The following is a 25,987-nucleotide window of genomic DNA, read 5'->3' as shown; positions in this document are numbered from 1 at the left end:
CGGATATTAACTGGAAGGTTAATTCAATTGAACAATTGATTCTTCCCTATGCACGTACAGTACTTGTGTAGGTTAGTACTAGTAGATATGTCAGTGATGTGTGGATGTGGTTGGTGGAAGGCGAGCGTTAGACCTTACCGAATGCGATGCAATGACGCTGATTAGTTCCCTTGCATTGCATGTGGGAACCGAGGCTGCTTCCATCGGCAAACCTGGAGTTGGAATGGCCTGCCAAGTTCTCAGACGGTAAATGGTGAAGGAACTTCCCAACTTCCTCTTTCGTACGACCTGTTCTATCCAGCTTAGTCGCTAGACTTGTTACTAACTGACTAACGACCAGCTAGCCGTTTCCCCGGCCCGCTCAACTCTCCCACTCTCTTTTCCCACTTCCTCTCTATCAGTTACTATAGTACTGTTATCACCTGTCTTAGGGACTGGTTTTCGTGGTTTTCGCCATTCATATCATTTTGGAGTCCTCGTCGGATCACTATGGCGTCCTCGATTCTTCCGGTCGCTCTGCAGAATAAGCTGCTGGGCTACGGAAGAGCTCAGAATCCGTATCTCGCCGCTGCCTTGAACTTGGACCTGTAAGTGGAGAGCGGCCCATCCCCGCCTTTGATAGCCGGTGGAAGATCAGTCATGGCGCGCATCGTTCTGGGGGTCATGACTGCCTTAATATATGTCTAACATATGGCGTTTGCGATAGAATCCGAAACATTGTATTCTTCCTCTTCGTTTTCCGCTACGTCCGCAAGACCTTCTATTCTTTGCGCGGCTACGGCCTGGTCGGCAGTCTCCGAAATGTTTATTTCGCCATCCGCCTCTTTCTCTACTCCGTCTTTCTGCGCGCCCCCGGCGTCCGGGGTCAGGTCGACAAGCAAGTGTCGGAGGCCATTGAGGGCCTGGAGAATAAGCTCGTGACGACGGGCCCCGATGTCACCCGGTATCTCGCGCTCCCGAAGGAGGGATGGACCCCCGAACAGATCCGCGCCGAGCTGGAGAAATTGTCTAATATGGAGCATACGCGGTGGGAGGATGGGCGAGTCAGTGGGGCTGTGTACCATGAGGGCAAGGACTTGCTGAAGGTCCAAACGGAGGCATTTGACAAGTTCGGTGTCGCGAACCCGCTGCACCCGGATGTCTTCCCTGGTGTCCGGAAGATGGAGGCTGAAGTTGTCGCAATGGTAAATTAGTCTGGGGCTGGCAATGTTATGAGGAGCTGAGTGGCTGACGGGATGGATTCTAGGTTCTTGCACTGTTTAACGCTCCTTCGGATGGCGCTGGTGTCACTACCAGCGGTGGTACCGAGTCGATTCTGATGGCCTGTTTGGGAGCACGGAACAAGGCTTATGCCGAGCGTGGTGTCAAGGAGCCTGAAATGTGAGTTTCTTCGGAGTCGATTGGCTGGTTTCGCTTCAGTTACTGATATGCACTATAGTATTATCCCGGATACTGCTCATGCTGCTTTCTACAAGGCCTGCAGCTACTTTGGAATGAAGCTGCACCGCGTTCCTTGTCCGGCGCCGGAGTACAAGGCTGACGTCGCTGCTATGCGCCGTTTGATCAACCCGAACACTGTTCTTCTTGTTGGATCTGCGCCCAACTTCCCTCACGGTATGGTCGATGATATCCCGGCTTTGTCCCGCCTGGCAACTGCGTACAAGATTCCCCTGCATGTCGATTGCTGTCTCGGTTCCTTTGTCATTGCGCACCTCAAAAAGGCGGGCTTCCCTTCGCCATATGAGGAAGAGGGTGGGTTTGATTTCCGCCAGCCCGGTGTGACGAGCATCAGTGTGGATACACACAAGTATGGCTTCGCGCCCAAGGGCAACTCCGTTGTCCTCTATCGCAACCGATCCTACCGTCGTTACCAGTACTTCATTTACCCCGATTGGTCCGGTGGGGTCTACGCCTCCCCGTCCGTGGCCGGATCCCGTTCCGGCGCTCTCATTGCGGGCTGCTGGGCCAGTATGGTGAGTCTCGGCGAACATGGTTACATCAACAGCTGCCTTGAGATTGTGGGTGCCGCGAAGAAATTCGAAGCCGCACTCAAGGAGAACTCGGTCCTCAAAGCGAACCTCGGAGTCATCGGAAAGCCCATGGTGAGCCTTGTTGCTTTTGACAGCCAGAACGGCGGCATCGACATCTACGACGTCGCAGACGCCTTGTCCTCCAAGGGCTGGCATCTCAGCGCCCTCCAGTCGCCCCCCGCGATCCATGTGGCCTTCACCGCCCTCACGGCCAGAGCAGTCGACAAACTGATCTCGGATCTCGCCGAGGTCGTCGAGATACAGTTGGCCAGGGCCGAGGAGCGGCAGCGCCAGGGTAAATCATATGTCATCAAGCGCGGTGACACCGCTACTCTGTATGGTGTCGCGGGCAGCATGCCCGACAAGAGCATCATCAGCCGCCTGGCAGAAGGTTTCCTCGACACCCTGTACAAGGCCTAAGCGTGCTTGCTCTGGTATATCAAATCGTGCTGCGAAGCATCCAAGGAGTGCGGGGCTCCTGCTGTACAAAGTCCTCGCCTGAAGCCTTGTTCTTTAGTAGGCTTGCTGCCAACATACCTAGGTAGTTTGAAGATTGGTGGTGTTGGGGCGTCTTTTGGTTGCATACATACATACTCCTCCGTTTCTCAAAAAAAACGGGATAGCGTATCTTTAACAACGATGCGATTCATACATATTCAATGCATTCAGTGTAACTTGGAGTTCTAATATGACATGAGCAACGCGTAACAAGTATAGTACAGTAGAAATGGTTCCATGTAGTAAAGGCGTGGACATGGTGTCCGTGAGTCGCGTCACCGGAAGATTTTTGGAAAAGCAATAATAAAGCACCGCTTTATGCAATCAACGCAGGGGCGATTCTTCTTGGAGTGTCTTGCGCAGGCAGAGTGAGAAGACAGGAGGATTCAGCAGCAACCGTTAGTCACCGATCTCCCAACTTCAATCCCAACCCGAGAGGCCAGGACAAGAGAGGACATAGCCAAACCCACACACGCGCAGGCATTGTACAAGCAATAACAGCACCCCAAGAAGAACCATCCAGAATAAATCCACTAGATCAAACAGAAAAGAAGAAGAAAAGAAACAGTCTATTGCCCCCTCTGCTCGAGGAACTCCGCAGTCGACCTCTTCTCAACATAATACCCCGGGTCCGGCTTGCGTTCCAGATGGATCTGCTTCCGCGTTAACCGCTCCTGCACCTCGCGGACCTCGACCAGTTCCTTCACGCGCATGATCTTGCCCGCGATGTCCTGCGACACGGGGTGGAAGACGGTGCCCATGCGCTTTTTGAGACCGAGCGATTTGAGGACGTCTGTTGTTCGGCGCGGGAGGCCGATTGCCGAGCGGGTGAGGGTTATGCGGAAGAAGTTCATTTCGGTGGGATTGTTCCTTTTTTTCCTTTTTTTGAGGAGGTTTGGTGTTGTTGCGGTTGGGGTGTGTGTTTCCCACCCCCCGGGCTTTGCGGCGGAGATTGATTGATTTGAGGATGGATTCGAGGTTTGACTTTGATAGGGTGGAGGGATTGATGCCTTTCGCGGGTGCGGTTGGAGGTGTGCTTTTTGTGTTGGACTGTAGGGGTTATTGTCGTCTGTGGTCTTGTCGTTGGTAGGATCGACTGTTGTATGGTTGTTCAAGAAGAGCGAGAACTAACTAATGGTTTGTCTATTCGCAACGCAGCGGGATTTTTGGTTTCCCGATTCGGTCGGCTGGCTGGGCGGAGAGTCACGTGCAGGGGTTCTGCCGGCGGCCTCCTGCGGCGGTATCGACAGCTTGCAGTGTGTCGACTAGATAGATGCGACCTACCCGGTACCCCCACCAGGTTATAGCTTGACGCTCTACTCTCTGTGGCCAATTACGCCTGGTTGAAGAAAGACTCAGCGAGGTTTCTATCCGATCTCGACATTTCTAATCGAAATTGGGATGCGGGCTGCGTAGAAGCCCTGCTTCAAGGAGGGAGACTCACGAGGCCTGCGTTTCTAGAGGGGTCACCAACTCTACGACTCCGGATCGGGGTCGCTTTACAGCACTTATTGCTTGGTTTTTGACTTATTAGCATACCTTTCGGACTCTCCAGTGAATATTGCTTTCTTCAGACGAAATTCGATTCGACCCCGTTGTCAATCACGCAGTTCGGATATACCACTCCCTACCTCCGACCGATACCTCCATCTATATACACGTTCGCACAACCATGGCGCCAGTCGGTAACGCAGATGGATCGGTGGCCATGCCCCGGCTGGATGACATTCTACGCCACCCCGAGGACCTCGACAAAATCACCACCCTGAAGTCGGAATACCTGCGCAAGAAAGCCGCCGTTGATGCGCACCTACGCGAGGGCCTCCGGGACCAGCTGGAAACGGTCCAGCGCAGCATCACGGCGCTCACCGAGGGCCAGCGGCAGGTGTCGAAGACGAAGGATGAGCTGCAGGGGATTGACAAGCTGTGTGCGGAGTCGCAGTCCAGCGTGGACGACTTCTCGCAGATCGACAAACTGGCGAAAGTACAGCGGAATTTCGAAGCCACGCTGGCGATGAAGAAGGGGTTGGAGAATTTCAGCACCAATTTGGCCGAGGTTGAGAATCTGTTGCAGGAGGATGACGATGATCTGGAGAATCAGCCGAATTTGTTAAGGGCTCATATGCAGATCTCGCGGCTGAGGGACTTTCGCGATGAGGCGATGGATCAGATTCGCAAAGCGACGGATACTGGCGATGAAGTCACCCTCAGGGAGTATTTCCAGGGCTTGGATTCTGTGATTGATTGGTTTGATGATCACTTGGGTACTGCTTGCATGAATATCATTCCGCTTGTGCAGTCGGATAACCCGAGCATGGTCGTTCGTCTTGCAGTTGTTGTCATGAACGAAGAAAAGAAGGATGACACTGTCCGTGCGCTGCAAGAAGCGCAAAAGGACCACCAAGACTTGGCTGGTCGCTTCAAATCCATGAACGTGGGCCCGAAGACTATCAGAGGCTACAAGGAGAAGTTCCTCCAAGCTGTCGAATTCTACGCGCAGAACCAATTTGAACACACCAAGGAGCAGTTCCTGAGTGATCCAGACAGCCTCGACAAGAGCTTCCGTTGGTATTTCAACGATCTCTACACCGTTCAGCAGGGCATGCAGTCTTTGATGCCAAAGAAGTGGAATATATACAAAACATACGCCGATATCTATCACCGCATGATGCATGATTTTATGATTGGGCTGATCGACGATCCGGAGCTGCCCCCCGATAATCTGCTCGTCATCGTACACTGGTGCGAGAAATACTACAAGAAGATGAACAAGCTCGGGTGGAAGGCGGCCGACTTGCAACCTAATATTCTCGACAACCGCGAAGGCGAAATAATCCGACAGTGGCAGGACATCATCATCAATGCGGTTGAAGAATGGATGGATCGGATCATGGACACCGACAAAAGAGGTTTCGTGGACCGCGTTCCCGACTCGTTGGACACCAACACAGAGGGCTACTTCCGCACCAGGACCCTCCCAGACATGTGGCGTATGCTTCACGAACAGCTCAGCGCATCGGGCGCCTCGTCCCGATCAGACGTCGTGGAAGGCATCGTCGACGCAATGCTACACATGCTCAAGGGCCGCCAGACAACCTGGCAGAACCTCATCGACGAAGAGTGCGCCAAATACAAGGCCCCCGGCGGCGACCAGCTGGACGGTCTCCAGCTCCTGCAAGACTGGCTCATCGCCGTGGCCAACGACCAGATCGCCTGTATCGACGACAACCTCGACACCGGCCAGCTGGGCTACCTGTCGCGATTCCGCCTCGAGATGGCTGCCCACGTCGACCCAAAGTACATGGTCTCCCGCGCCCTCCCAGAGCTGGAAGCCCTGCGCGACGGCTACGTCGACCTGAGCACATACTGCCTGTCACAATTCGTGCAACTCGTCTTCGCCGTCGACTTCCGCTCCACGATCCCCGAATTCTTCACCCAAAAATGGTACGGCGACTTCGCCATCAAACGCATCACCTCCACCTTCGAAGACTACATGAACGACTACTCGCCCGTCCTGCACTCCTCGCTCACAGACATCCTCGTCGAGGAACTCTCCGACGAGCTCCTCATCAACTACCTCTCCTCCGTGCGCAACCGCGGCGTCAAATTCCGCCGCCACGCAGACCCCTACACCGACAAATTCAAGGACGACGTCCTCACCGTCTTCGCCTTCTTCCAGCGCTACCCGGACTCCTTCGCCTCCACCATCAAGCAGAAGTGGCGCCTCGTCGACTGGCTCGTCCGCCTCCTCGAGGCCGAAAAGGGCGCCCCGCTCGTTGCCGTCTACGAGAGCTTCAAGACCGAGTACTGGGATCTGCAGCTATCGTGGGTCGAGGCTGTCCTTCGGACGAGGGATGACTTTGAGCGCAGCATGGTGAGCGCTATCAAGGCCAAGGCTGCGGAGCTGTCTGTTGAACGGGGGTTGGAGACTTTGTTGAGTCGGGTGAGGTAGACATTTCTCTTTGGGAGAGATCAGCTCTGGAGGCGATTGAATTGCCTACTTCCTTTTTTTCTGCCTTTGCTTTTATTCACTCATTTACTACTGCTATTTTGCTGTTTTAAGCGTGGCGTTTGGAAGGCTACCTGTCTACATTCATATACAGAATCATTGTCCAAACATCGTCTAAGTAGAATGCTGTATTCATCTCTCCACTACGCAGTAGATTCCAACCCATTTAACACCAACACCATAATTGCACCCTTATCCGAAGGGACTAACTACCCCGACCAAACTATCAATCAACCACAGCATCACCACTCTAACCAACCCATCCATCCATCCATCCACCCCAGTACCAACCACCCACCCACCTACCTCCTTACTATAATCACCCTATAAACCACCACCATACAGATGATCACTATACGTATCTACATCCATCGAAACTAAGTTCCATACTAAAGAAAGATACAAAAAAGAAAGCTCAAGAAAATCGCTCCCATTTTCACATTTCATTTCGTAATCATACAAAGACAAGCACCACCATAATGCAGTGCCCACAACAGTGAAGCACAGCACAGTCCCTAGTTAAGTTAAGCTAATTGTTTCGTTTCCTTTAAACCCGGCAAAAATCGCAAGATAAGAAAAAAAATAAACCCAGTAAATGAAAAAGGGGGGAAAAGAGGAAAAGGAGAAATGATGACATAAAGGGATTCCGTCCGTAAGATGCGGCTCGGTTCGCACTTGCGATGTTCGACAGTGGTGATGGTCTGCGTCCATGTATGCATGGATCTGACTTGAGGTCTGTCTGCCTGAGGTTCCCGTGTCTTTCAAAAGAGAAGAAAAAAAAAAAGAGAAAGAAAAAAAGAGCAGCCGGACATAATCGGATCCTCGTTCTGGATCATCGCTCCTTACAATAATTAGGTAGGTACCCGTAGAGTGAAGATGGAAGAAAAAGCTGCGCTAAAGAGACTCGACAATCGCTATCTGGAATAAAATAGAAAGGGGGGCCACAAATCCCTGGCATGGAAGCAGAAACACGGGTTCGGGAAAGGCCTAAGAGCACAATGAAGATAGAATATGTACAAGCATCTCCAGTGCCCCCATGTTATGGAAAGAAACACGATGGTGTCCCCAGCCCCAGCACCGTGACCGACAACCAGTAAAGGGAAGCGAAAAAAGGGAGACAGAACAGAAAAGTCCTGGAAGGGTAGATGAAGGGAACATCCAAGATGATAGCAGCCCATTGGTGTGGTCAGAGGCATTTACGAGATCAACAGGAACTGCACGCGAGAGGGGTGGAACAAGAACAAAGAACAGAACTGTTGCAGCTAGCCACCAACCCGGCGGGTTGGTCGGGAGAAGGGCCCCGCTGTAAACTGTCTTTAAACAGTCTCCGTGCTGCTTCATTCTTCTTCACTCTCTTCGGAGTCGTCGTCTGAGTCATCGCTGCTTTCGTTGGCTTCAACTGAAGGGACTGGGTCGGGAGAACGACCACCGCCGCCCTGGAAGCGAGACAGATTGCTCTCAAGCATGTTGATCTGAGCTTCCTGTTCATATTTGCTCATAGGCTTGTTCTTCTTGGGTTTGGGAGGAGCCGGTTGTTGCGCAATGGGCGTTTGGACCTCCTCGTCTTCCATCACATGCGGAGCATTTTTCTTGACGAATCTCAACAGCATCATCAGAACATCGTTGGGAAGCTCATCAATATCCAACTCGATCTCGGTCTCTTGAGTACCCTATTTTTCAGCGATTAGAAAATGATTCGATAGACTAAAAAGGAACAAAACATACCTTGAGAGCTGGAACGTTGCTCTGAATGATCCTGAGAGCCTCCTGCATCTTCTTATCCGGAAGGCTACTAATGCCATTGGAGATGATCTGCTTTTCGCCGTAGGTGATCCAACGCTCCTTCTCAGGCTTGGTCGACTTGGACGAGATTTTCTTGTCTTTCTTGCCAACGCTGACGGACGAGGACTTCTTGATTTCCTTCTTTCCAGACTTGGCCGTTTTCCCAGCCTTCTTAGACCGAGGTGGCGTCTTCTTCTTCTTCTGAGTGATGGCATCCACTTGACGTGACATCTCAGCGATCTGCTTCTGAAGCATGGTGAGTTTCTCGTCATCGTAGACATCACTCTCCTCGGCTTCATCCTCGCTCTCATCTTCAGAGGAGGAGGCACTATGGGGCTCTGGGTGTGGTTCATGGGCCTCCAGGTAGCGCCCTTTCTGGGACCACTTGGCGCTGAAAACTTCTTCGAACTTCTGCCCGGCCTGATAGGTGGGATCGCCGGGAATGTTGAATTTGTAACAGTTCTTGAAGATCTGACGTACGTCCGTCTCGAATTCCTTTGCGTTCTCGTATTGGCCGGTCTTGAGCTTTGATTGAACGGTGGAAAGATCCATGGGCTTCTTGATAATGCTGTGGTAGGTAGGGATATTCAGAGCGACCGGATCGACGGGCGCGTAGAACGGTGACGCGTACAGATAGTGCTTCGGCTTGTAGAGATCATCCAGGACCTCCTGGCAAAATTTCAATTCCCACTGGTACTTCTTCTTCTTCGGCTTCGTGGAGTAGGGGAGATCACGCTTCGGGGGATGGATGGAACGCTTGGGGCGGCCATCGACCGTGGTCGAATCGCGACGGATGAGCGGTAGGCCCTCCGGGCCCAAGGCGAAAGTTGTTGTTTGAGGAGAGCTCTCGGAGACTCGGCTCGGGGGCTGACTGCCCGTACTGGTCCGGGGCTCCCGGCGGGCTGCTGACGTCTTGGTGGAAAACTTCTTGGGCTTCTTCTCCTCCACTTCGGTGGCCTTGGGAAGATTGACCATCTGCTTTTCGAAAGTGCCCTTGAGTCTTTCGCCTTCCTTGGAAACAAGGTGGTCGGCGCTATTGAACGTCACTGCATTCTGAACCATGAGGTTGAAGTCGTCCACAACACCCTGGACCGTCTTGTACTCATTGGCCTTCAGCTTCCGCTCGATGGTACCTAGATCCATGGGTTGTTTGATGATAGTCGGGTAGTGGGGGATGTTCAACTTGATGGGATCGACAGGGTCACGGTAGAAGCGCGCATCATTCATGCGCTTCAAACTCTGGATGCCCTTGAGAAGAAACTTGTGCTGGACCTTGGTCATTCCATTTTGGCCATTCACCGCGAATCTCGCGGGTCCTTCTGCGGTAGGGGTGGGAAGGGTCGGGACCTTGAACTCCGTAGGTTCCGTGTCCTCACCCCCGATCTTCGTGCGCTTCGCGGCGGGTTCGTCACTCGGTTCGGGTTCACGTTCTCTGGACACTTTCGTAGGGGAAGCCGGAACTTCCGGCGCATCCCGCATCTCCTGGTCAGCACTCTGCTGAGGCGCCGCGACCGCAGCATCGTTACTAGGAGTGCCCGGAGTGCCCGGGGTGCCCTCGTGCGAAGTACCCCCGGGCTGTGCAACGGTCGGGGGGTGATGAGGTAGTGCGGTCTTCACCGTCGAAGCGTCCTCTACCTGCGTGGTATTGCCATCCGATGGTGTTGGCTTGGACTCGTCCTGAGGCTGGTCTTTGGACGCAACCTTTGAAGCGGCATTGGCATTTTCTTGGGTATCCAATCCGCCTGCCGCAAGTTTATCGTCGGATTTTTCCTTTGCATCTTCCGTCGCAGGAGTATCCGGGTTGGAGGGCTCGGCTTCCTTGGTCGGCGCGGCAGATTGGGTCGGAGTATCAGCCGCAGTGGCAGCAGGCGACTTGGGAGGGGATGTGGTCATGTTTGCACCATTTGTGAAAGAAGCTTTCTCAGGAAGCTGGCCATTCACCGGAGTGGAGGCCTCGGTGATTTTCTGGTCTCCATTGGTCCCGGCGTCTGGCTTCGCATCGGTTACGGAGTCCTGCGCACTGTGATATGGTCAGCTATCCACCGTCCAACCTAGTCCATGCAGAGTGATGATAGCACGTACCCCTTGCCGGTCGCGTCATCAGCTGCACCATTTGGCGACGGAGGGAGCTGAGGCTTCTCCTCCTTCGGGACAGAAGGTGCCTCGGGAGGCGGGGTCGCCATTTGAGGTCGCTGGCTTTAAAAGAAACCTCCCTGGGAACCAGAATACAAAGAGTTTATCGCGTAGGGAACAGATAGAGGCTGATCTCTGTGATGGTAGGTTTAGGAAGCAATGACGGTAACAACAACCACGGAAATAAGTACTCTCTGTGGTATCACAGAACTAATTTGAATCGATTCGAAGACTGACGGCAGCCAAGACACCTGATTAGATGACAGGAGACAGAGAAGAGATGATCGTCTTCGCAGGTTGTAGAGAAAATCGCGATGGCACGGGTGTTGTAGCGATAGGAGAGAGAGTAAGAGAGAGGGAGAGCGAGATGAGAGATGAGAGATGAGAGATGAGAGAGTAGAGGTACAAACAGAAGGTTAGCGCGGTCGGAAGTGGAGAATGCGACAAGCACGACTTTATAGTGCCAAGAGGCGGAAGGAAGATGATGCAGGGTCACGTGGGCGGCAAGGTGGATTGACTAAGCGGGGGGGAAATGGACGGAAAGAAACGAGGAAATTCAGAGATGGAAAGATGGCCGAATTAACCAGGCCGGTCAGGTGATGGCCTGCTCCGATCGGCACGTGTTAGCGTGGATGCCTGAGGCAGCAGTGGCTATCTATCCTCCCGATGAGGATATTGCGTCAAGTCGGTAAGAAAAAAGATAAAAAAAAAAAGGTAGATAAAATCCGCGGCAGAGGCTAAGGAGATAAAGTCAAGAGAAAATCAAGAATCGACCGAAAAGAAAAATAAATTAAGCAGCTGCAGTAGGGTGGCTGGGATGGGCTGGGCCGGGCTGGACAGGAGGGGGAAGAGGATGGTTATTTGAGGGCGCGACGCGAATGACGCGTTGGATCTCAGGTATCCAAATAATAACAATGATGGTCACTTTGTAAGGGGGGCGACAAGTCAAGGCGGTCCAGGGGTATGAGTAACCTGGGACACCAAGGCGGTCAGAGAGAAAATGGATAAGCAAGGCAAGCTCAGCTCCAGAAACAGAGTCTGAGAAAATCGGACGGGGTGCTAGAATCCTTAAGTACGAACGGCCGCGTCGCGCTCGTCCGTCCTCTGCCGCTAACTCCATCGGCTGCGCTAATCCCAATCACTCTAGTTCAAGCCATTCCGCAGTGGCTGATTGGTTGAGGTATGACGCGTTCTACAAGTACGTGGTTCTGATTCGTGGTGACTGGTAGTTGAGTGGGTCCTCCGTACCATGCTTTCTGTGTCGGAACTTGAAAAAAAAGAAAAAGAAAAAGAAAAAGAGAACGAAAACGAAATGAAAGGAAATGAAAATGAAGCTGTACCTTGTATGAACATCAAAAGTCGGAACAACAAAATACAGCTGATAGACACAGCTATAAAAAAGAAATGAAATGAATAGAAAATTTTGGGGGGGAAATTCTCAACCACACTAATAATAAAATACTGGCACCTTGGTTTTTCACCTTGTTTCAAACCAGCTGTGCTGATCAATACACCACCAGATCAATCGAAATTATTGTGATACTCTGATCAATGTGAAGTCAAATGTGACATGCCCGAAATGTTGTTAGTCTATTAGGCACGCCAAAAAAAAGGCTGCATCATAAATTTCCCTGGGAAGCTTGGGAGCTTTCCAGAATGTGGTGGTCTGCTGACCAGTGGAAACCCCAGGGTTCAGGGCTAACCCTCTTCTTGAATCAGATCCGGGTTAGTCAACCAGGGAAACGCTGATGCAATCACTCCACCTTATACTTGTCCTTGACGGCGAGCTGTCTCTATCTAAACTGATAGAACAACACTGTATGATCTAGTCCATTCTGTAGTCTTGCCGAGGTAGTTGGCTATTTTCGCACCGGGAAGGTCTCGACGGTTCAGCCTATCGCCCACACCCAATATCCGCAGAGCAACTGTGACGCCGACGCTCTGTGTTTGCAGGAAAGAGCAAGTGCTCAGCTGGATGTCGAGTCAATTGATATCGCATTCCACCCGCGGCGTCAACCTGGTCTGTTTGTGGGTATGAACTTGGCGCTCCTTGCAAATCGCGCAGGACAGATCAGCATGAGTCACAGAGTGGTTGACATGGGCTACACAGCCTCATCCGCTGTAACAGCGGGTGACGAGCAGGCTATCCGCATTCAAACCGATGCCTGGAGAACCCACATATACACAGACAAGGCTCGGCGTCTCGCAACCCAAGGGAACCGGACTGTTTGCTTGTGGTACAGAAACTCGTTTCACTGGGAGTGTCCGGAAGGCAACCGTCAATCCGGGTTAATAGACACAGTCAAAGATATATATATCCTTCTATGAGCAAGAAGGAGCAGTCAACCCAGGAGATTTCGGAGCACACTGGAGCCAGCATGGAATGTATGAGTCGCTGTGATGGATTGTACGCTTGGAATCAGGACCACAGTGTGGATGTCTGCAAATTCCCCGAGAAGATTCCTGTTCCATATTCCTGGAAAGACAAATGGGAAACCCAGTCAAATGGTATTCCGAATGAACCAAGAGTAGAGACTGGAGGATTCAAGTCGAAGATTCGTAGGGAGGAGAAAGAAGAGCGATTAGATAAGACGCCGACCGAGAGCAAGTTGGGCGGAGACTTAACCCAAACAGGCTAAGCGTACTACCGGCTCTAGAGTCTACAGAACTTTTTTTTTCCATCCCAGCAACACCGCCCAAGAAGACGGCGACGGTTTGCAACTTCGACAGGCCCCTCTCTACCCCCGGTGCTGTTCCTTTAGGAACTCCTTTTTCTTCAATTGTTTTGTTTATAATACCTCGTGCGCATCACTTGGTCCCTTTCCTTTTCTCCCTTTCTCCCCTCTTTCCTGTCCGCAGTCTGTCAAAAATGGGCAAAAAAGCGTCTCGCCCGCCGGCGTCGAAATCTTCCGCCGCTGCTTCGCCCGCGATCTCCGGCCTCACCAAGACCAGTAGCAAGTCGTCGATCCTGAAGGCGTCCTTTGCGCCGTCCGACTATCAATTGGCGCTTTTCGCGTCCGTGATCCAAGGCCTCGATGCCCAGCATCTCCGGATACATGATACGAATACGGGCCGGCTGCAGTGCGAGCATGTCTTAGGGCCGAAGGAGACGGTTACCTCGCTGGATTGGGGCTATTACCCCGGGAAGTCACGCGATCGCGATCAGCAGTCGAAGAAGAAGAGAAAGCGTCACTCGGATGTCAATGGCGTGAGTGATGGTGAGCAGGGAGATGTCGTTATCGCTTTCGGAACGAGCTCGTCCGATATCCGCATGTACTCGCCCTCGGAGGACAAGATTGTCGGAACTCTGTCCGGTGCACACGACAGAGGTGTCAAGGACTTCAAGTTCACTGCCAACCGCCCTGCACAGGAGGGTTGGAGCATTGGTGGAGATAACAAGCTGGTGCAGTGGGACCTCCGCAGTGGGCAAAGCACGAAGTGAGTCCTGACTTTTTCTCCAACTATCCCCTTCGATATTCATTTAACAATCTGTTCTAGGGTTGTCAACCTTCCCGAGTCCGCTTCTGGCTTCTCCACGCTTGCGCGCCCGTTCCCGTCGAACCCTCCCGTCATCTGCGCATCGCAGACTCCTTATATCATTGATGTTGAGAATGGCGACATCCAATTCGACGCCATGCGGAACCCCATCCACACCATCCTCGCTACCTCGGGTGAAACCGCTACTTCGGGGCTGTTCCTCACTTCTGACAACGATCGTTATATCAATGTCTTCGACCCTCAGAACCGGAAGCTTGCGATGAACCTGGTGGCTGAAAACGAAGTATCTTCCTTGGCACTATACACTCCCGCTAGCAAGGCTGGTGATTCCGCATCCTCGGAGAAGCAAGTCCTCGCCGCCGTGACCGACGATGGTACGATTGAACTCTTCACGAGGCCATTTGTGCTGCCCAAGGACACCCCGAACGCCAAGGGTGCCGCGAGTCTCAAAGCGAAGAGAAAGCAGATGACCCGCCGAGCGGAGTCGTCTCTCAAGATCATTCGCTCCGACAGTTCGAGCGCCTCTGTGCCCGTAGTGACGGTCTCGTTCCAAGGACCTGATCTGCTTGTCGCCTGGGCGGAAGGTGGCGCCATCCCTGTTTTCGAGCGCATCAAGTGGCTCAACGAAGATACCGATGAGCTGGCATTCACAGGTCTCAAGAACGTTCCCAGAAGCAAGACGACCTCCGTACTAGGATCGACTGCCCTGAACGCCTCAAAGAACGCCAGTGAAAGCCATGTGGACGAATCGAGAGCCGACGTAACGCAAGGCGGCATGGCGGACGATGATATCGAGATGGACGACCAAAAGCAAGATACCATGTCGGTCGACGACAGCGAGGAAGGTGACTCGGATGAGGAACAAACTAGCAAACCCAAGGCCAAGAACGGGCCGCAGAAGGACGAAAGCGACATCGAGATGGACAACGCCTCGGGATCGGAAGAAGAGGAAGAGGAAGAAGGCGACGACGTAGGGGAACCGACCTTCGGCGACCTGATGCGTGCCAACGCCGCGAAGGAAGTCGACGTGGAAGCCGAACTGGAAGACGACGCTCAAATGGGCGCTCTCGTGCCCGGCAAACAGAACTCGGCTGTTAAGCCCATCCCCACCGGTGTCTCGCTGGCGACTGTCCTCGCGCAGTCCCTCAAGACCAACGACAACACCATGCTGGAGTCGTGCTTCCACACCGGCGACACGTCCATCATCCGCGCCACCATCCAGCGTCTCGAGTCGTCCCTCGCCGCCACTCTGCTCCAGAAACTGGCCGAGCGTCTGTCCTCCCGACCCAGCCGATACGGGCACCTCCTCGTCTGGGTGCAATGGACGTGCGTCGCCCACGGCGGCGCCCTCGCCGGCAACCCGGAACTCCTCAAGCGCATGGCCACCCTGTTCAAGGTAATGGAGCAGCGCTCGTCGAGCCTCTCCTCGCTGCTGCTCCTCAAGGGCAAGCTGGACATGCTGGACGCGCAGCTCGGCCTGAGACAGTCGATCCGCGGTGGCGCCGAGGGCCTCGAGAGCGAAGACGAGGACAACGTCATCTACGTTGAGGGACAGGACGAGGACGAAGACGAGGACAGCGACGCCGACCTGGCGAAGCACGCGACCACCCCGCGGACCAAGCTCATCCGCGACCAGACCTTCGACGAAGACGAGGAGTCCATGCTGAACGCCGTGCAGTCCGGCATGGAAGAGTCCGACAACGACGAAGACGAGGACAGCGACGACGACGAGGAAGAGAACCAGGACATCTTCGACGTCGAGGCCGAGGAGTCGGCCGGCTCGTCCGACGCGGAGGAGTCGCTTGAAGAGGACGAGGGCGAGGACGACGAAGACGCCGACAGCGTAGGCTCCGTCGCGGACTTCATCGCCGACACGGAGGATGACGAGGAGGAGGAAGCCGTGACGAGCCGGCCGCCGCCTAAGAAGGCTAAGCTGGGCGGCAGTGGAGGAGGAAAGGGGAAGAACAAGGCAAAGAAATAGATTAGATTATACCCTGTTCTTCTACACTTGCACCTGGCGGAGTTTTTCCTTTCTTTTCCCACTTTTCCTTTCACTGTCCCCTTCCTGTTCCATCCATCACCAACCAAAAGTAAAGAAACCCTCCGTTGTTGTTCTGTAATAGGGTCTTGAACCCTGCTATTATATTCATGTGTTATCTGTTTATCTGTTTATATTCTTGCATCTACTTGAGGATCTATAAATGTAGTGTATTCGAATGACACTCATTACAATAAATAACCTTCCCTATACAAACAGTCACAAAAAAAAATATCCCTTAATGACTTACCCCCAACATAACCCATCAACCCAGACTATACTACCTACCTAAAATACTCTATCAATCCCCCCCCTCCTCCCAACCACCACCTCTCACCCCACAATCAAACATCCCCATCCCCACAAGCCCCCCCATGCAAAACTCGATGCCCCGGCACATCACGAACAGGAACCTCCACAGCAACAGTAACCTCATCACCCGTATACTCCGTGAAATGGCCCTCAGCACTAACATCACGCGTATCCAGCACCAGGATAGTCCCCTTCTCTCCGCCGCGAATCCACGCCTCGTCGTCTGAATGAGGGAGTGTGATGTGTGCTAGGCCGGAGAGGAAAATCACCCATCTAGTTCACGTTCAGCTATTGTTAATGTCTCCCTTCTCCCAATTCCCTCCTTTTTATCGTTTCTTTCGGGAGCAGGAAGACAGAGGGGAATGAAAGGGGGAAATAATCATACTGCAACCCAGGCGCATTATGCAACCCCCCATCAAACCGCGGCGGAATCATCGTGTAGCTCGCGTTTTCCGACAACGCGCCCAGAGAGAGCGACGCCGTGCCTGATATACCTGGCTCAGTGGCCTTTTCGAACCCCGGGACGAGCGCCCAACATTCGAGGGTTGAGTGGTTGTTTTGGGCGGTTAGGACGGTTAGGGTTAGGGTTTGGGGGTGATTGGTTCTGTTGGTGGTGGTGTTGTTGTTGCTGCGGTTGCTGCGATTATGGTGCTGAGGAGGGCTGTGAAGATGGTTGGGGTGGGGAACATGTTCGTGGTTTGGATTTATGGAGGGGGGGGGGGGGGGTGGGATTGAAGGTGGATAGTGTGGTAGATAGATATTCGATCTGAGGAGGGAGAGCGATACTACTGTATATATTGGAAAACTAGTCAAGAGGGCGGGGAAAACACAAGAATAGCTTGAGGATTAATGCGTGAGTCTACAAGTCACGCACTCGATAATATCTGCAATATGACCCACTAGAAGCAGGGTTTCTATATAATATATGAGAACTACTTGATTGTGATTGACATGGATACAGGGTCCAGCTTACTGGTGCAGATCCACCCCTTGTGTAACCATTTCAATGTCTCGTTTATCCCTTGTGGTCATACTTCATACAGATAGACAAGAGCGTTGTGACCCATGTGGAGCAGCTTAATGATATCTGTTGCAGTAAGTACATGATCCACCAGTACCAATTTGACTCTACAGGAACGCGAACCGGACATGACAGAACGAACAGAATCAACGAATAATTTCCTTTCCAGGCTTCTCAAACCCCTCAAGTGCCTCGAGAATCTCACTCCCTCCGTACGGACCAGTTCCTTCCATGGTAGTCCTTGAGCCGGTCCACACCTCGTGGAACTTCAGAGTCTGGTCGCTGGATGCCACAATAATGCATCCTTCCTCGGTGGTTCGTGAGCACCATAGGCCACCCTCTTTGGCTCGGGGTCGTATAGCTGCCACGCTAGGTGCATGGCCACCAGGGTCGCTTTGCTCCCGCCCAGTCAACCTCTCCAGTATGGTCGAACTGTCTGGGGAAGATGAGCTATCCTGACTTCGCAGCCTTCGCAGCATATACGCAGGGGGTCTTCCTGGGTAGCTAACGGCACTGAGGGCACGTCCGCAATCACCATACTCATTGTTCATGAAGCCATCCCAGGCGCTTCCATGCGGGCCCCAGGGTATTGCAGCAATCTGTTCGCAGCTCGGCCAGGCGAAGACAGCGATTCGGAAAGGATGCTCCGGCTGTGCAAATCCAAAAGTGGCAACAATCTGCCGGCGGGTCTTGCTCCAGATTAGGCTCGTTACCTGGGCGTAGACGTTTATAGTAGCCAGACAAGCCCCAGACGGTGTGTGATAAAAGTGAATGGCTCGATCGTTTGATCCACCCCCAGTAGCAAGAAGGGACGGTCTCCATGGGGCAAAGGCGATCGCTTTGACGGCTGCAGAATGAGTGAGTCGATGCTTCTGGCAGTTCATCGGAATGTAGGCCGTACAGCCTTCTCCAGCTATGAGACTCCCCGTAAAGTTGAGAAGAGCCGTTGCTAGAGGCGCACTGTTGGTTCGAGCCAATGGAAGGAGATTATTTGTATGGTCACGTCTACTGTGCATCCGAGAGTTGTCAAGCCCTAGAGCCTCAGGCTCTGAAAGAGTTCGCCGTGGGATGATCTTCTCGAGCTCAAACAGCAGGCACGTGTTGTCGTTGCCCCCAGTTGCAAGATAGGAGCCATCCGGCGACCACGCTATGCCGCAAATCTGCTGTGAGTGGGCAGATATTTTGGCAAGCAAGGTCATCGAACCATGCCAATTATACTGAGCCCGGACATCGTCATCTGACCATTCCACAGAGTAATACCAGACAAATCCATTGTCGTCACCAACAGCGAGATCCTCTGTGTCTACCTCAACCTGCGGGAACCGTTCTGAAGGCCTTCGTGATTTCGTTTGTTTAAACGCAACACATGTGATGGTATCCGGATGATCTATCCGAAACCGCAGGGCCGGTTCAAAGACACTCCAGAGACACAGCATGCCAGAGCGCTTACCAATGGCTAAAATGCTCTTACTGCCATTTTCAGAGGAGAAGGAGAGCGATGTCACATAATTGGAGGTGTGTTGGTCCTTCAGGGGTGGGCGCTGCACTCCAAAGGCCTCCGACCAAAGGTAAACATGGTTACCAAGACCAACGGCGAGAACACCAGAAGTAGCCGAATACGCTAGAGTTGATGAATAGAAATCATCTCGCAGACGGGGCGCGTCCAAAATGCGGAAGGGACGGGTTGGCACTGTTCTGTCATCGCCTGCTTTCAGTCCATTCATCGTCCCTGTGATTCCACTGTCAGTAACCTCAAATTACGGTACTCGGATTAATACACATGGGTCATTCATAGTATGTCTAATAATTGGCAAAACCAACTCTGATACATTCTTGAACCACACATGAAAGCCCCTGTGAAAAGGAGAATCCAGTGGCCTGCGACTTTCTGTTCCCTGCCAAATTCAATAAAATCACTGCAACATCATGACCCGCGTGGAGACCATTGACAGGCAATGAAGGGCTAGCCCATTTGGAACTTACATTGACCCCTTTCTGCCCTCTTCCATGCATTCTCTTTCCAAACCAACGGCGAGAGCCGTTCGTAATTGGGAGAAGATGGACTCGGTGTGATCTCAAGTAGTGGCCAAATTCCAGAACTTGTTAGCACTCTTGCAGCGGGGTCGATATCCAATGCAAGCGCAACTCTTGACTGATATTTCTGTACTCTCTCTATTGATGCAGCCGGCGACAGAAACCTGGCCGCGTGCATCGGGGCGGTTGTTCCACTCGCATGCAGGTTTGTCCCACCAAACACCGCACCAGGCTGTTGCGCTATAGCAGCTGATGAGCCTCCGACATTCCATACGGCTCCAGCACTGATCTGTCTGCGTAGTCCGTCTAGTCCACAGCCTCCCCCAAAAGCGAAATCATTGACAAGATGGGGACCGTAATGAGGACGAATAACAGGTACCCTTGGACTGCTTAGAGGTCTTCGTGGCCGCGTGGGCATGAAAGGGTCCTCTCTGAGTGGGCGATGCCGCAGGACCCTTTCCTCGCTGCTTAATTCTAGGGGGTTTCTCCCGACTTGAAACTGTGTGGGCAAAGAGTCAATGAGCCCACGCATTGATATGAATCTATCAGATATCATATGGGCTCCCCTCCGTTTGAACGCACGCCTCCTGTCTTGGTCAGTTGCATCCTGGGAAGAGGTGTGTGTCGTGGACGGAGATTGACATGTGTCGCTGGCAACGTAGAAATTATTGATTGCTTTGAAAATAACTTTGGGAGCAAGTTTTCTATCGTTTGGTGTCTCAGTAAGGGCCAAAGGAGTGTATATATCGGGTCGCGAGCGAAAGTCAGGCCCTATGAGGGTGGGAGGCGTAGCAGGCGGTTCGGACGAGGTCTTGGATTCGCCATCCTCCGAAGAATCCGTGAGCTCGGGTGTCAGGTAACTAGCTTCAGAGCCTTCCGATGAGTATTCTGTCTGCCAAAATGAGTCCTGGCTCTCGTGTGACATCGCTATGGGCACTCTTTCAGATCAGTGGGCAGACACAGTAGTCGATAAATGACGCTGGAGTAAGGAACGGATTGTCCAACCCGCTGATGTGAAATGAGGCCATAGGGGTAAGACTAGTATGAATTACTGCTTGAAAGATAGCCTCTCATGGTTTGGAAAAGGAGGAAGAAGAAGAAGAAGAAGGAGAAGAGGAAACTGAAGGTTGGTGACTGCGATGGTCGTTATGTATAGACCACGTGATACTTCCAGATACGGCAAGTGGCAGCGGCTTCCCCATTTAATCAACCAGATGGATCATCCATCGTACTGTTTACTACATACTCGGTTTTGACCCTAAGAAACCATATAGGGTTCCCTTGAATGATCGCAGTTACTGTTTGATACGGTAGTAATACTCTCCAGCGTCAATATGGCCAGCGTAAACACTCACCTGTCTTGACCCATCTCACCCCCTACTAACTATTGGCTGGGCAGCATGGAATCCCCCGCTATAGTGTACAGACTGAGAAGTCTGAAGAAGTTCGCCAACAGGAGCTTCGCAAAATTGAAAATTACCGTCAAATAGATCAACAGGTTCGAGAGAAGGTTAGAGCTGAGTTTCCAGTGGAGAATTAACGGTGGACTAATTGACCAAACAGGTGGCGGAGCATCAATATACACCAGAAACTCTGCAGAAAATATCCGAGTTATTGAGCAAAAACCCGGAGTACTACACAGTCTGGAATCATCGGCGACGAGTTCTACAGCATGAATTCGCACAGGCAGTGGCGAGTTGTGTCGAGGGATCTGCATCAGACCGGGTCGCAGCACTGATCAAGGATGACCTGCAGTTCTTGATTCCCCTCTTGCGAAGCTTTCCTAAATGCTATTGGATATGGAACTATCGCATGTGGCTCCTTGAGGAAGCCAAGCGTCTACTTCCGCTGCCGGTGGCGCGCCGGTTCTGGCAAGAAGAGCTGGGGCTTGTTGGCAAAATGCTTAGCCTCGACAGCAGAAACTTCCATGGCTGGGGATACCGGCGATTCGTTGTCGAATCGCTGGAGCATCTCGCACCGGGAAAAGAAAGCATGGCACCGGCTGAATTTGAGTACGCGAAAAAGATGATCGGAGCTAATCTGTCTAATTTCTCTGCCTGGCATTATCGCACGAAGCTTATCCAACGGCTGATGGACGAGAAGTTGGCCAGTGATGAGGAACGGAAAAAGATGCTTGATGATGGTAAGGTTGACTATTTGTATGTCACAAAGTGTACAGCTGACACCTGATAGAACTGGACCTCATCCACCGGGCTCTAATCGACCCATATGACCAGTCATTGTGGTTCTATCACCAAAACCTGATGTGTACCTTTGATCCCTCAATCGCTCAGCACACCATGGCCCCGAATCTGAGTGATGCCGAACGGGTGGAATACCTTCGCAGGGAGATTGACGAGATCCAGGAGATGCTGGATGGAGCGGAGGACTGCAAATATATCTACCAGGCCCTCATTGACTACACCTTGCTGGCTACCAAGGTTGAAGGGACGATGCACAGCGAGGACCAACAACAGATCATGGGCTGGCTGTCGGAACTGAAGAAGTTAGACCCGCTAAGGCGCGGACGGTGGCTTGACTTTGAACAGCAACTGTGCAGATGATATTGGACCTTGCCTCCCATCTGTAGACTCCCGCACGGCGCATTTTGCATAACATTTTCTCTTTTCTTCTTCCTCTCATATGTACACACACACACACACACACACACACACACACACGTATATATAGAACAAAAAATCAACATAAAAATGAAGATAATATATTATATATAAATAGATCATTATAACTACCATAAATAATGATCCTATGGATGATCGTAACTGAAAAGGTAGTGGGGCCCTTCCTGGCTCCAGTGGAAGGAGGTTTCCGGGTCAGTTTCAGAATAACAGGTGGCGTCCCCCTGGAGATAGCATTGGACTATTTCCCTATACTCTATTAGTAGCCAATAGACTGTGGAAAAAAAAAAAAGAAGAAGCAATCCGGACCATATCCAAGTTCCCCACCTATTGGGATAAACGTCCATCCAGGGGAACGGTGGATTTTTCTTTCTTTTTTTGGAAGTTTTGGCCAGTTGATGGTGAACGGTTGATCACTATGTAGATGGGATGATTATTGGTGAATTACATCTTTCCCCAGGGTCGAGACCCGCCAGAAAGCTTTTGGACCAGAATCCATCCCAAAGGAACAACAATAATACGCAGCTGGTGCTCCTCCGCCCGCCTCCTTCCCCTTCTTCTCCTCTTGGGCTCCCTACGAAGTCGTCATTTTCATCTTCTCCCTCTCTCTCCCTCCCCTCCCTCTCCCCGGACTCTTGTCTCCAACCTTCTGGTGGAGAGTTTGTTTTTTACTTGTCCTTTCTTGTTGTGACCCTTCTTCTTCTTCGTTTCTATAGTTTCGTCATACCTGCGGATTTTGTTTACTTCGTCTGCTTGGCCAGACTTGCGTTCAACAGGAATCCTTAGTTTCCGAACGGCTCATTCCCCTGGTGGCTTTGGGTCCTCATTCCATCCAACCTCCCCTTCCTCCCTATTACCTCTCCTTTTCCCTCTTATCCACACCGGTGGCTTTCGCGATCTGGCTTTCTTTTGACATTCTCCCGTGTTCCGTATCATGGCCTGTCCATTGATCTAATCTCGTCCCGATCTCGCATACCGCTACAGCCTCGCTTATCACCTCGGCTTGATATCCCGCAGATTGAATTCTAGACCGCGCAATACCCCCCGCGCGACCGACACACCGACACACCATGTCTCAACGGAATAGCAGAGATTACGATGGGGTGAGTGACTCCGCTCGCCTTCCGGTTGCGCGAGGATGCCAAAGAGGACAAACGCTAATCCATCTTCTCTCGCTCCGAGTAGGAGACCTTCGACGATGCCTCCGAAGTTCCTCAGTCCCACAGCAACCTCAGCGTTTCAATTCCCCAGGGGTCATCAACGCGCTCTCTAACCGACAGCTCGCCTAGTGGCTCGGGCCAGACCCCGCAACTCCCTGACGCTCCCTCTCCTCAAACATCCGCCTCGCAGGAAGAGCATAAACAAGCCGAAGAGAAAGCAACGGATGATGCTAGTTCGGACAGAGTGTCGGAAGCGGAAACGCCCCGCGACCCAAATCACAAACCGCAAAAGTCCCCATTATTGACGGCTCACCGACTATCCACCACATCCCTTGACGAAGTGAACCTAGCCGGCGGTAATAAAGACGGAGAATCCCCCGAAGATCCCGATTTGCACCAGGAGGCCAAACCAGTCTCACCCCCGCCTTTGCCGTCAAGGGACTCAACGTCGACCCAAAGTGTTCAAGGTCTATCCAACAACCTCCCCTCGGTCCCGTGGGCCCCTCCTCCGGTCAACAAGAATCCCCCACCAGCCGCGCCGCCGCCGCCTCCGGCGCGCAAACTGACCGGTCCATTTGCCTGGCTTTCTCGGAACTCCACGGGCGGCAAAGAAGTCAAATCTCCTCCAGCCACAGACCGCCGAAACACCAATGCCTCGGAATCGACGGTCTTTAGCAACTTGGAGATGGCTGCAGAAGATGGGGAGAGAGGGAGACCAAGACGGAACAGTCTGAAAGACCAGTTCAAGCAGTTGCGCATGCGAGAGGAGAAACAGGTCTCGGAAGCCGACGATGGGAGTGTCACGTCTGGACGTGGCAGCATCAGTCACTCCGCTGGAAGCCCGCCTCCCAGTATTCCCGAAGAGGGGCATGAATCGCCGGCCGCTACTTCGGCAACATCACCCCCTAGTACATCGTCCACTGTCAATCCGAATCTTGCCCCGGGCACGGTCTCGGGCTTCTCGACTTCTGCGACCGATGCGTCAGTGCCCGTTGATTGGGAACTCTGGCAGCAATTGGTCAACGGCGGCGCCCAAGCGCTGAAGGGTGCCAACTCGGACGATTTGAACGCGGCAATTAAACGGGGAATCCCGCAAACCATTCGCGGGGTCATCTGGCAAGTCCTGGCTGACAGCAGAAACCCCGGTCTCGAAGAATTGTACAGGGAATTGGTCGCGCGCGGTACGGACAAGGAAAGGCATCACTCCATCAACGGCACCGCCCACGAGAATTCGACGGCGTCTTCGTCACGCTCGTCTATTCGCTCTGAACGCTCTCCGTCGGTCGCGCACTCGGTCAACGGGTCACCCAGCCCGACCCGGGAGGCCGACCCTGAGAAGCTGACCAAGGAGCAAGCGAAGAAAGCCAAGGATGAAGCCGCCGCCCTTCAAAAACTGGAGAAGGTCATTCGGCGCGACTTGGGTGCACGCACGAGCTATTCCCGCTACTTCGTGTCGCAAGGCAACCAGGAAGGCCTCTTCGGTCTGTGCAAAGCCTACGCTCTCTACGACGAAGCGGTCGGTTACGCCCAAGGCATGAATTTCATCGCCATGCCTCTGCTGTTCAATATGGACGAGGTGGAGGCGTTCACCCTCCTGACGAAACTCATGAACCAATACGGATTGCGTGAGATGTTCATCCAGGATATGCCAGGTCTCCATCGCGCCCTCTACCTCTTTGAGCGACTCCTTGAGGACCTGGAGCCGGCCCTCTGCTGTCACCTTCACCGGCGCGGAGTCAACCCCCAATTGTACGCGACTCAGTGGTTCCTCACCCTGTTCGCTTATCGGTTCCCCCTGCAGCTGGTTCTTCGCATCTACGATCTTATATTCGAAGAGGGTCTGGAAAGCACCATTCTGAAATTCGCTCTTGCCATTATGCGGCGCAACGCAGACACTCTTTTGGGCATGAAGGACATGACGCCCCTGACAGCCTTCCTGAAAGAGCGCCTGTTCGATGTCTACATCGACAAGCAACCTTCGGCGTCATCCATCCTGGAAAATGGATTTTTTGGAAGCTCGGGGGCTGCCGACAAGGAAATCTATCGTGCGGACATCCTGGTCCAGGATGCCTGTGCTATTCCTCTTGACCCGGTGACGATCAAGGCGTACACGGCGGAGTGGGAAGAAAAGGTGCGAACCGAGAAAGAGCGCGAAGTGGAACTGGAGAGCTTGAAGCATACCGTGTCCACCCAGAGCTCTCGGGTGCGCCTGCTCGAAGAACAAGCGGAGGCATCCGACAAAGAGCACGTTCAGCTGGCGTCCGAGCTCATCCACGTCAAGGTTGAGAACGAAGAGCTTTCCGACTTGAACGATGCCCTGAAGATGCAAGTGAAGGAGCTCAAGAACGTGTGTGACAAACAGCCTGCGGAGGTGGAGGAGAAGCTCCGGACCGAGATGGACCGCATCATGAAGCGCAACATCGAGGTGCAAAACGAGAACCGGTCTATGGTGGAACAGATGGCGGAGATGGAGAAGGAGCTTGTTGAGGCAAAGATGCAATGGGCCGAGGTGAGTTTCTATGCCACGACCAACATGGCACTGCAGGGTAGTGAGCTAACAATGAAATATAGATCAGCGAAAACTACGAAAATCTGAAGCAAAAATGGGGTGATCTCCGCAAAGCTCTTGGATAGATTGCCGCTTTTCCTTCTTGTGGCCACCATCTATCTCCGGTTTCCCTTGGTGTATGTTTGTACATTTAGCCGGCGAATCTTGGACAACGGCGCGGCACCGCGATTCTGGATGATCACGCCACTGATGTATCACCACTCACTCCCCTCTTTCTCCTCGACCAAGCTCGGCTTTTCGGCCTGGGCTGGGTTTCCTGACTAT

At 52.7% G+C, this 25,987-nt stretch overlaps 9 protein-coding genes across 9 annotated transcripts; 5 read left to right on the top strand and 4 right to left on the bottom strand.

The window, feature by feature from the left end:
• The first annotated feature begins 329 nt into the window (after positions 1–329).
• On the top strand, positions 330–2,704 carry P168DRAFT_272086 (sphinganine-1-phosphate aldolase DPL1). The gene is made up of 4 exons (XM_024835301.1): positions 330–587; positions 707–1,184; positions 1,247–1,380; positions 1,439–2,704. The coding sequence occupies exons 1-4, from the start codon at positions 490–492 to the stop codon at positions 2,448–2,450; spliced, it is 1,722 nt and encodes a 573-aa protein (XP_024691249.1). The 5' UTR covers positions 330–489; the 3' UTR covers positions 2,451–2,704.
• Positions 2,705–3,097: 393 nt separating this feature from the next.
• Positions 3,098–3,644, bottom strand: P168DRAFT_328675 (mitochondrial 54S ribosomal protein uL30m; the record flags this gene model as incomplete). Its single annotated transcript, XM_024841377.1, has 2 exons — positions 3,209–3,644; positions 3,098–3,181 (listed from the first exon to the last, which is right to left on the bottom strand). Exons 1-2 carry the CDS (start codon positions 3,380–3,382, stop codon positions 3,098–3,100), a joined length of 258 nt encoding a protein of 85 aa, XP_024691248.1. The 5' UTR covers positions 3,383–3,644.
• Positions 3,645–3,850: 206 nt separating this feature from the next.
• P168DRAFT_256248 (SNARE-binding exocyst subunit SEC6) lies at positions 3,851–6,596 on the top strand. The gene has a single exon (XM_024834509.1). It carries the CDS (start codon positions 4,201–4,203, stop codon positions 6,478–6,480), a length of 2,280 nt encoding a protein of 759 aa, XP_024691247.1. The 5' UTR covers positions 3,851–4,200; the 3' UTR covers positions 6,481–6,596.
• Positions 6,597–7,874: 1,278 nt separating this feature from the next.
• Positions 7,875–10,502, bottom strand: P168DRAFT_283412 (putative transcription regulator BDF1; the record flags this gene model as incomplete). The annotated part of the gene is made up of 3 exons (XM_024836046.1): positions 7,875–8,207; positions 8,263–10,339; positions 10,402–10,502. 3 exons carry the CDS (start codon positions 10,500–10,502, stop codon positions 7,875–7,877), a joined length of 2,511 nt encoding a protein of 836 aa, XP_024691246.1.
• A 2,715-nt stretch (positions 10,503–13,217) lies between these two features.
• P168DRAFT_272077 (WD40 repeat and Utp12 domain-containing protein) lies at positions 13,218–16,142 on the top strand. Its single transcript, XM_024835300.1, has 2 exons — positions 13,218–13,890; positions 13,951–16,142. Exons 1-2 carry the CDS (start codon positions 13,322–13,324, stop codon positions 15,929–15,931), a joined length of 2,550 nt encoding a protein of 849 aa, XP_024691245.1. The 5' UTR covers positions 13,218–13,321; the 3' UTR covers positions 15,932–16,142.
• Positions 16,143–16,332: 190 nt separating this feature from the next.
• Positions 16,333–19,045, bottom strand: P168DRAFT_320204 (WD40 repeat domain-containing protein; the record flags this gene model as incomplete). The annotated part of the gene is made up of 3 exons (XM_024840345.1): positions 16,333–16,573; positions 16,686–16,961; positions 17,538–19,045. 3 exons carry the CDS (start codon positions 19,043–19,045, stop codon positions 16,333–16,335), a joined length of 2,025 nt encoding a protein of 674 aa, XP_024691244.1.
• Positions 19,046–19,165: 120 nt separating this feature from the next.
• Positions 19,166–20,506, bottom strand: P168DRAFT_188507 (uncharacterized protein). The gene has a single exon (XM_024833000.1). It carries the CDS (start codon positions 20,278–20,280, stop codon positions 19,285–19,287), a length of 996 nt encoding a protein of 331 aa, XP_024691243.1. The 5' UTR covers positions 20,281–20,506; the 3' UTR covers positions 19,166–19,284.
• A 110-nt stretch (positions 20,507–20,616) lies between these two features.
• Positions 20,617–21,986, top strand: P168DRAFT_272073 (Rab geranylgeranyltransferase BET4). The gene is made up of 4 exons (XM_024835299.1): positions 20,617–20,698; positions 20,755–20,865; positions 20,919–21,498; positions 21,549–21,986. The coding sequence occupies exons 1-4, from the start codon at positions 20,690–20,692 to the stop codon at positions 21,917–21,919; spliced, it is 1,071 nt and encodes a 356-aa protein (XP_024691242.1). The 5' UTR covers positions 20,617–20,689; the 3' UTR covers positions 21,920–21,986.
• A 1,078-nt stretch (positions 21,987–23,064) lies between these two features.
• P168DRAFT_283408 (putative GTPase activating protein (Gyp5)) lies at positions 23,065–25,788 on the top strand (the record flags this gene model as incomplete). Its single annotated transcript, XM_024836045.1, has 3 exons — positions 23,065–23,097; positions 23,180–25,663; positions 25,726–25,788. The coding sequence occupies 3 exons, from the start codon at positions 23,065–23,067 to the stop codon at positions 25,786–25,788; spliced, it is 2,580 nt and encodes an 859-aa protein (XP_024691241.1).
• Positions 25,789–25,987: the final 199 nt, after the last annotated feature.

This window comes from Aspergillus campestris, assembly GCF_002847485.1.
Source record: "Aspergillus campestris IBT 28561 chromosome Unknown P168scaffold_9, whole genome shotgun sequence".
Taxonomy (NCBI): Eukaryota; Fungi; Ascomycota; class Eurotiomycetes; order Eurotiales; family Aspergillaceae; genus Aspergillus; species Aspergillus campestris.
The sequence above is the reverse complement of the archived record's forward strand: the minus strand, read 5'-3'. Positions and strand labels throughout refer to the sequence as shown.

Bases quoted from the DNA above. Each gene is read 5' to 3' on its own strand.
- P168DRAFT_272077 (XM_024835300.1), top strand. From the start codon at position 13,322: ATGGGCAAAAAAGCGTCTCGCCCGCCGGCGTCGAAATCTTCCGCCGCT. The intron at 13,891-13,950 runs GTGAGTCCTGAC...AATCTGTTCTAG, and splicing joins CGCAGTGGGCAAAGCACGAA to GGTTGTCAACCTTCCCGAGT.
- P168DRAFT_188507 (XM_024833000.1), bottom strand. From the start codon at position 20,280: ATGTCACACGAGAGCCAGGACTCATTTTGGCAGACAGAATACTCATCG.
- P168DRAFT_272073 (XM_024835299.1), top strand. The intron at 20,866-20,918 runs GTTAGAGCTGAG...TTGACCAAACAG, and splicing joins ATCAACAGGTTCGAGAGAAG to GTGGCGGAGCATCAATATAC. The intron at 21,499-21,548 runs GTAAGGTTGACT...GACACCTGATAG, and splicing joins GAAAAAGATGCTTGATGATG to AACTGGACCTCATCCACCGG.
- P168DRAFT_256248 (XM_024834509.1), top strand. From the start codon at position 4,201: ATGGCGCCAGTCGGTAACGCAGATGGATCGGTGGCCATGCCCCGGCTG.
- P168DRAFT_272086 (XM_024835301.1), top strand. From the start codon at position 490: ATGGCGTCCTCGATTCTTCCGGTCGCTCTGCAGAATAAGCTGCTGGGC. The intron at 588-706 runs GTAAGTGGAGAG...CGTTTGCGATAG, and splicing joins GCTGCCTTGAACTTGGACCT to AATCCGAAACATTGTATTCT. The intron at 1,185-1,246 runs GTAAATTAGTCT...GATGGATTCTAG, and splicing joins AGGCTGAAGTTGTCGCAATG to GTTCTTGCACTGTTTAACGC.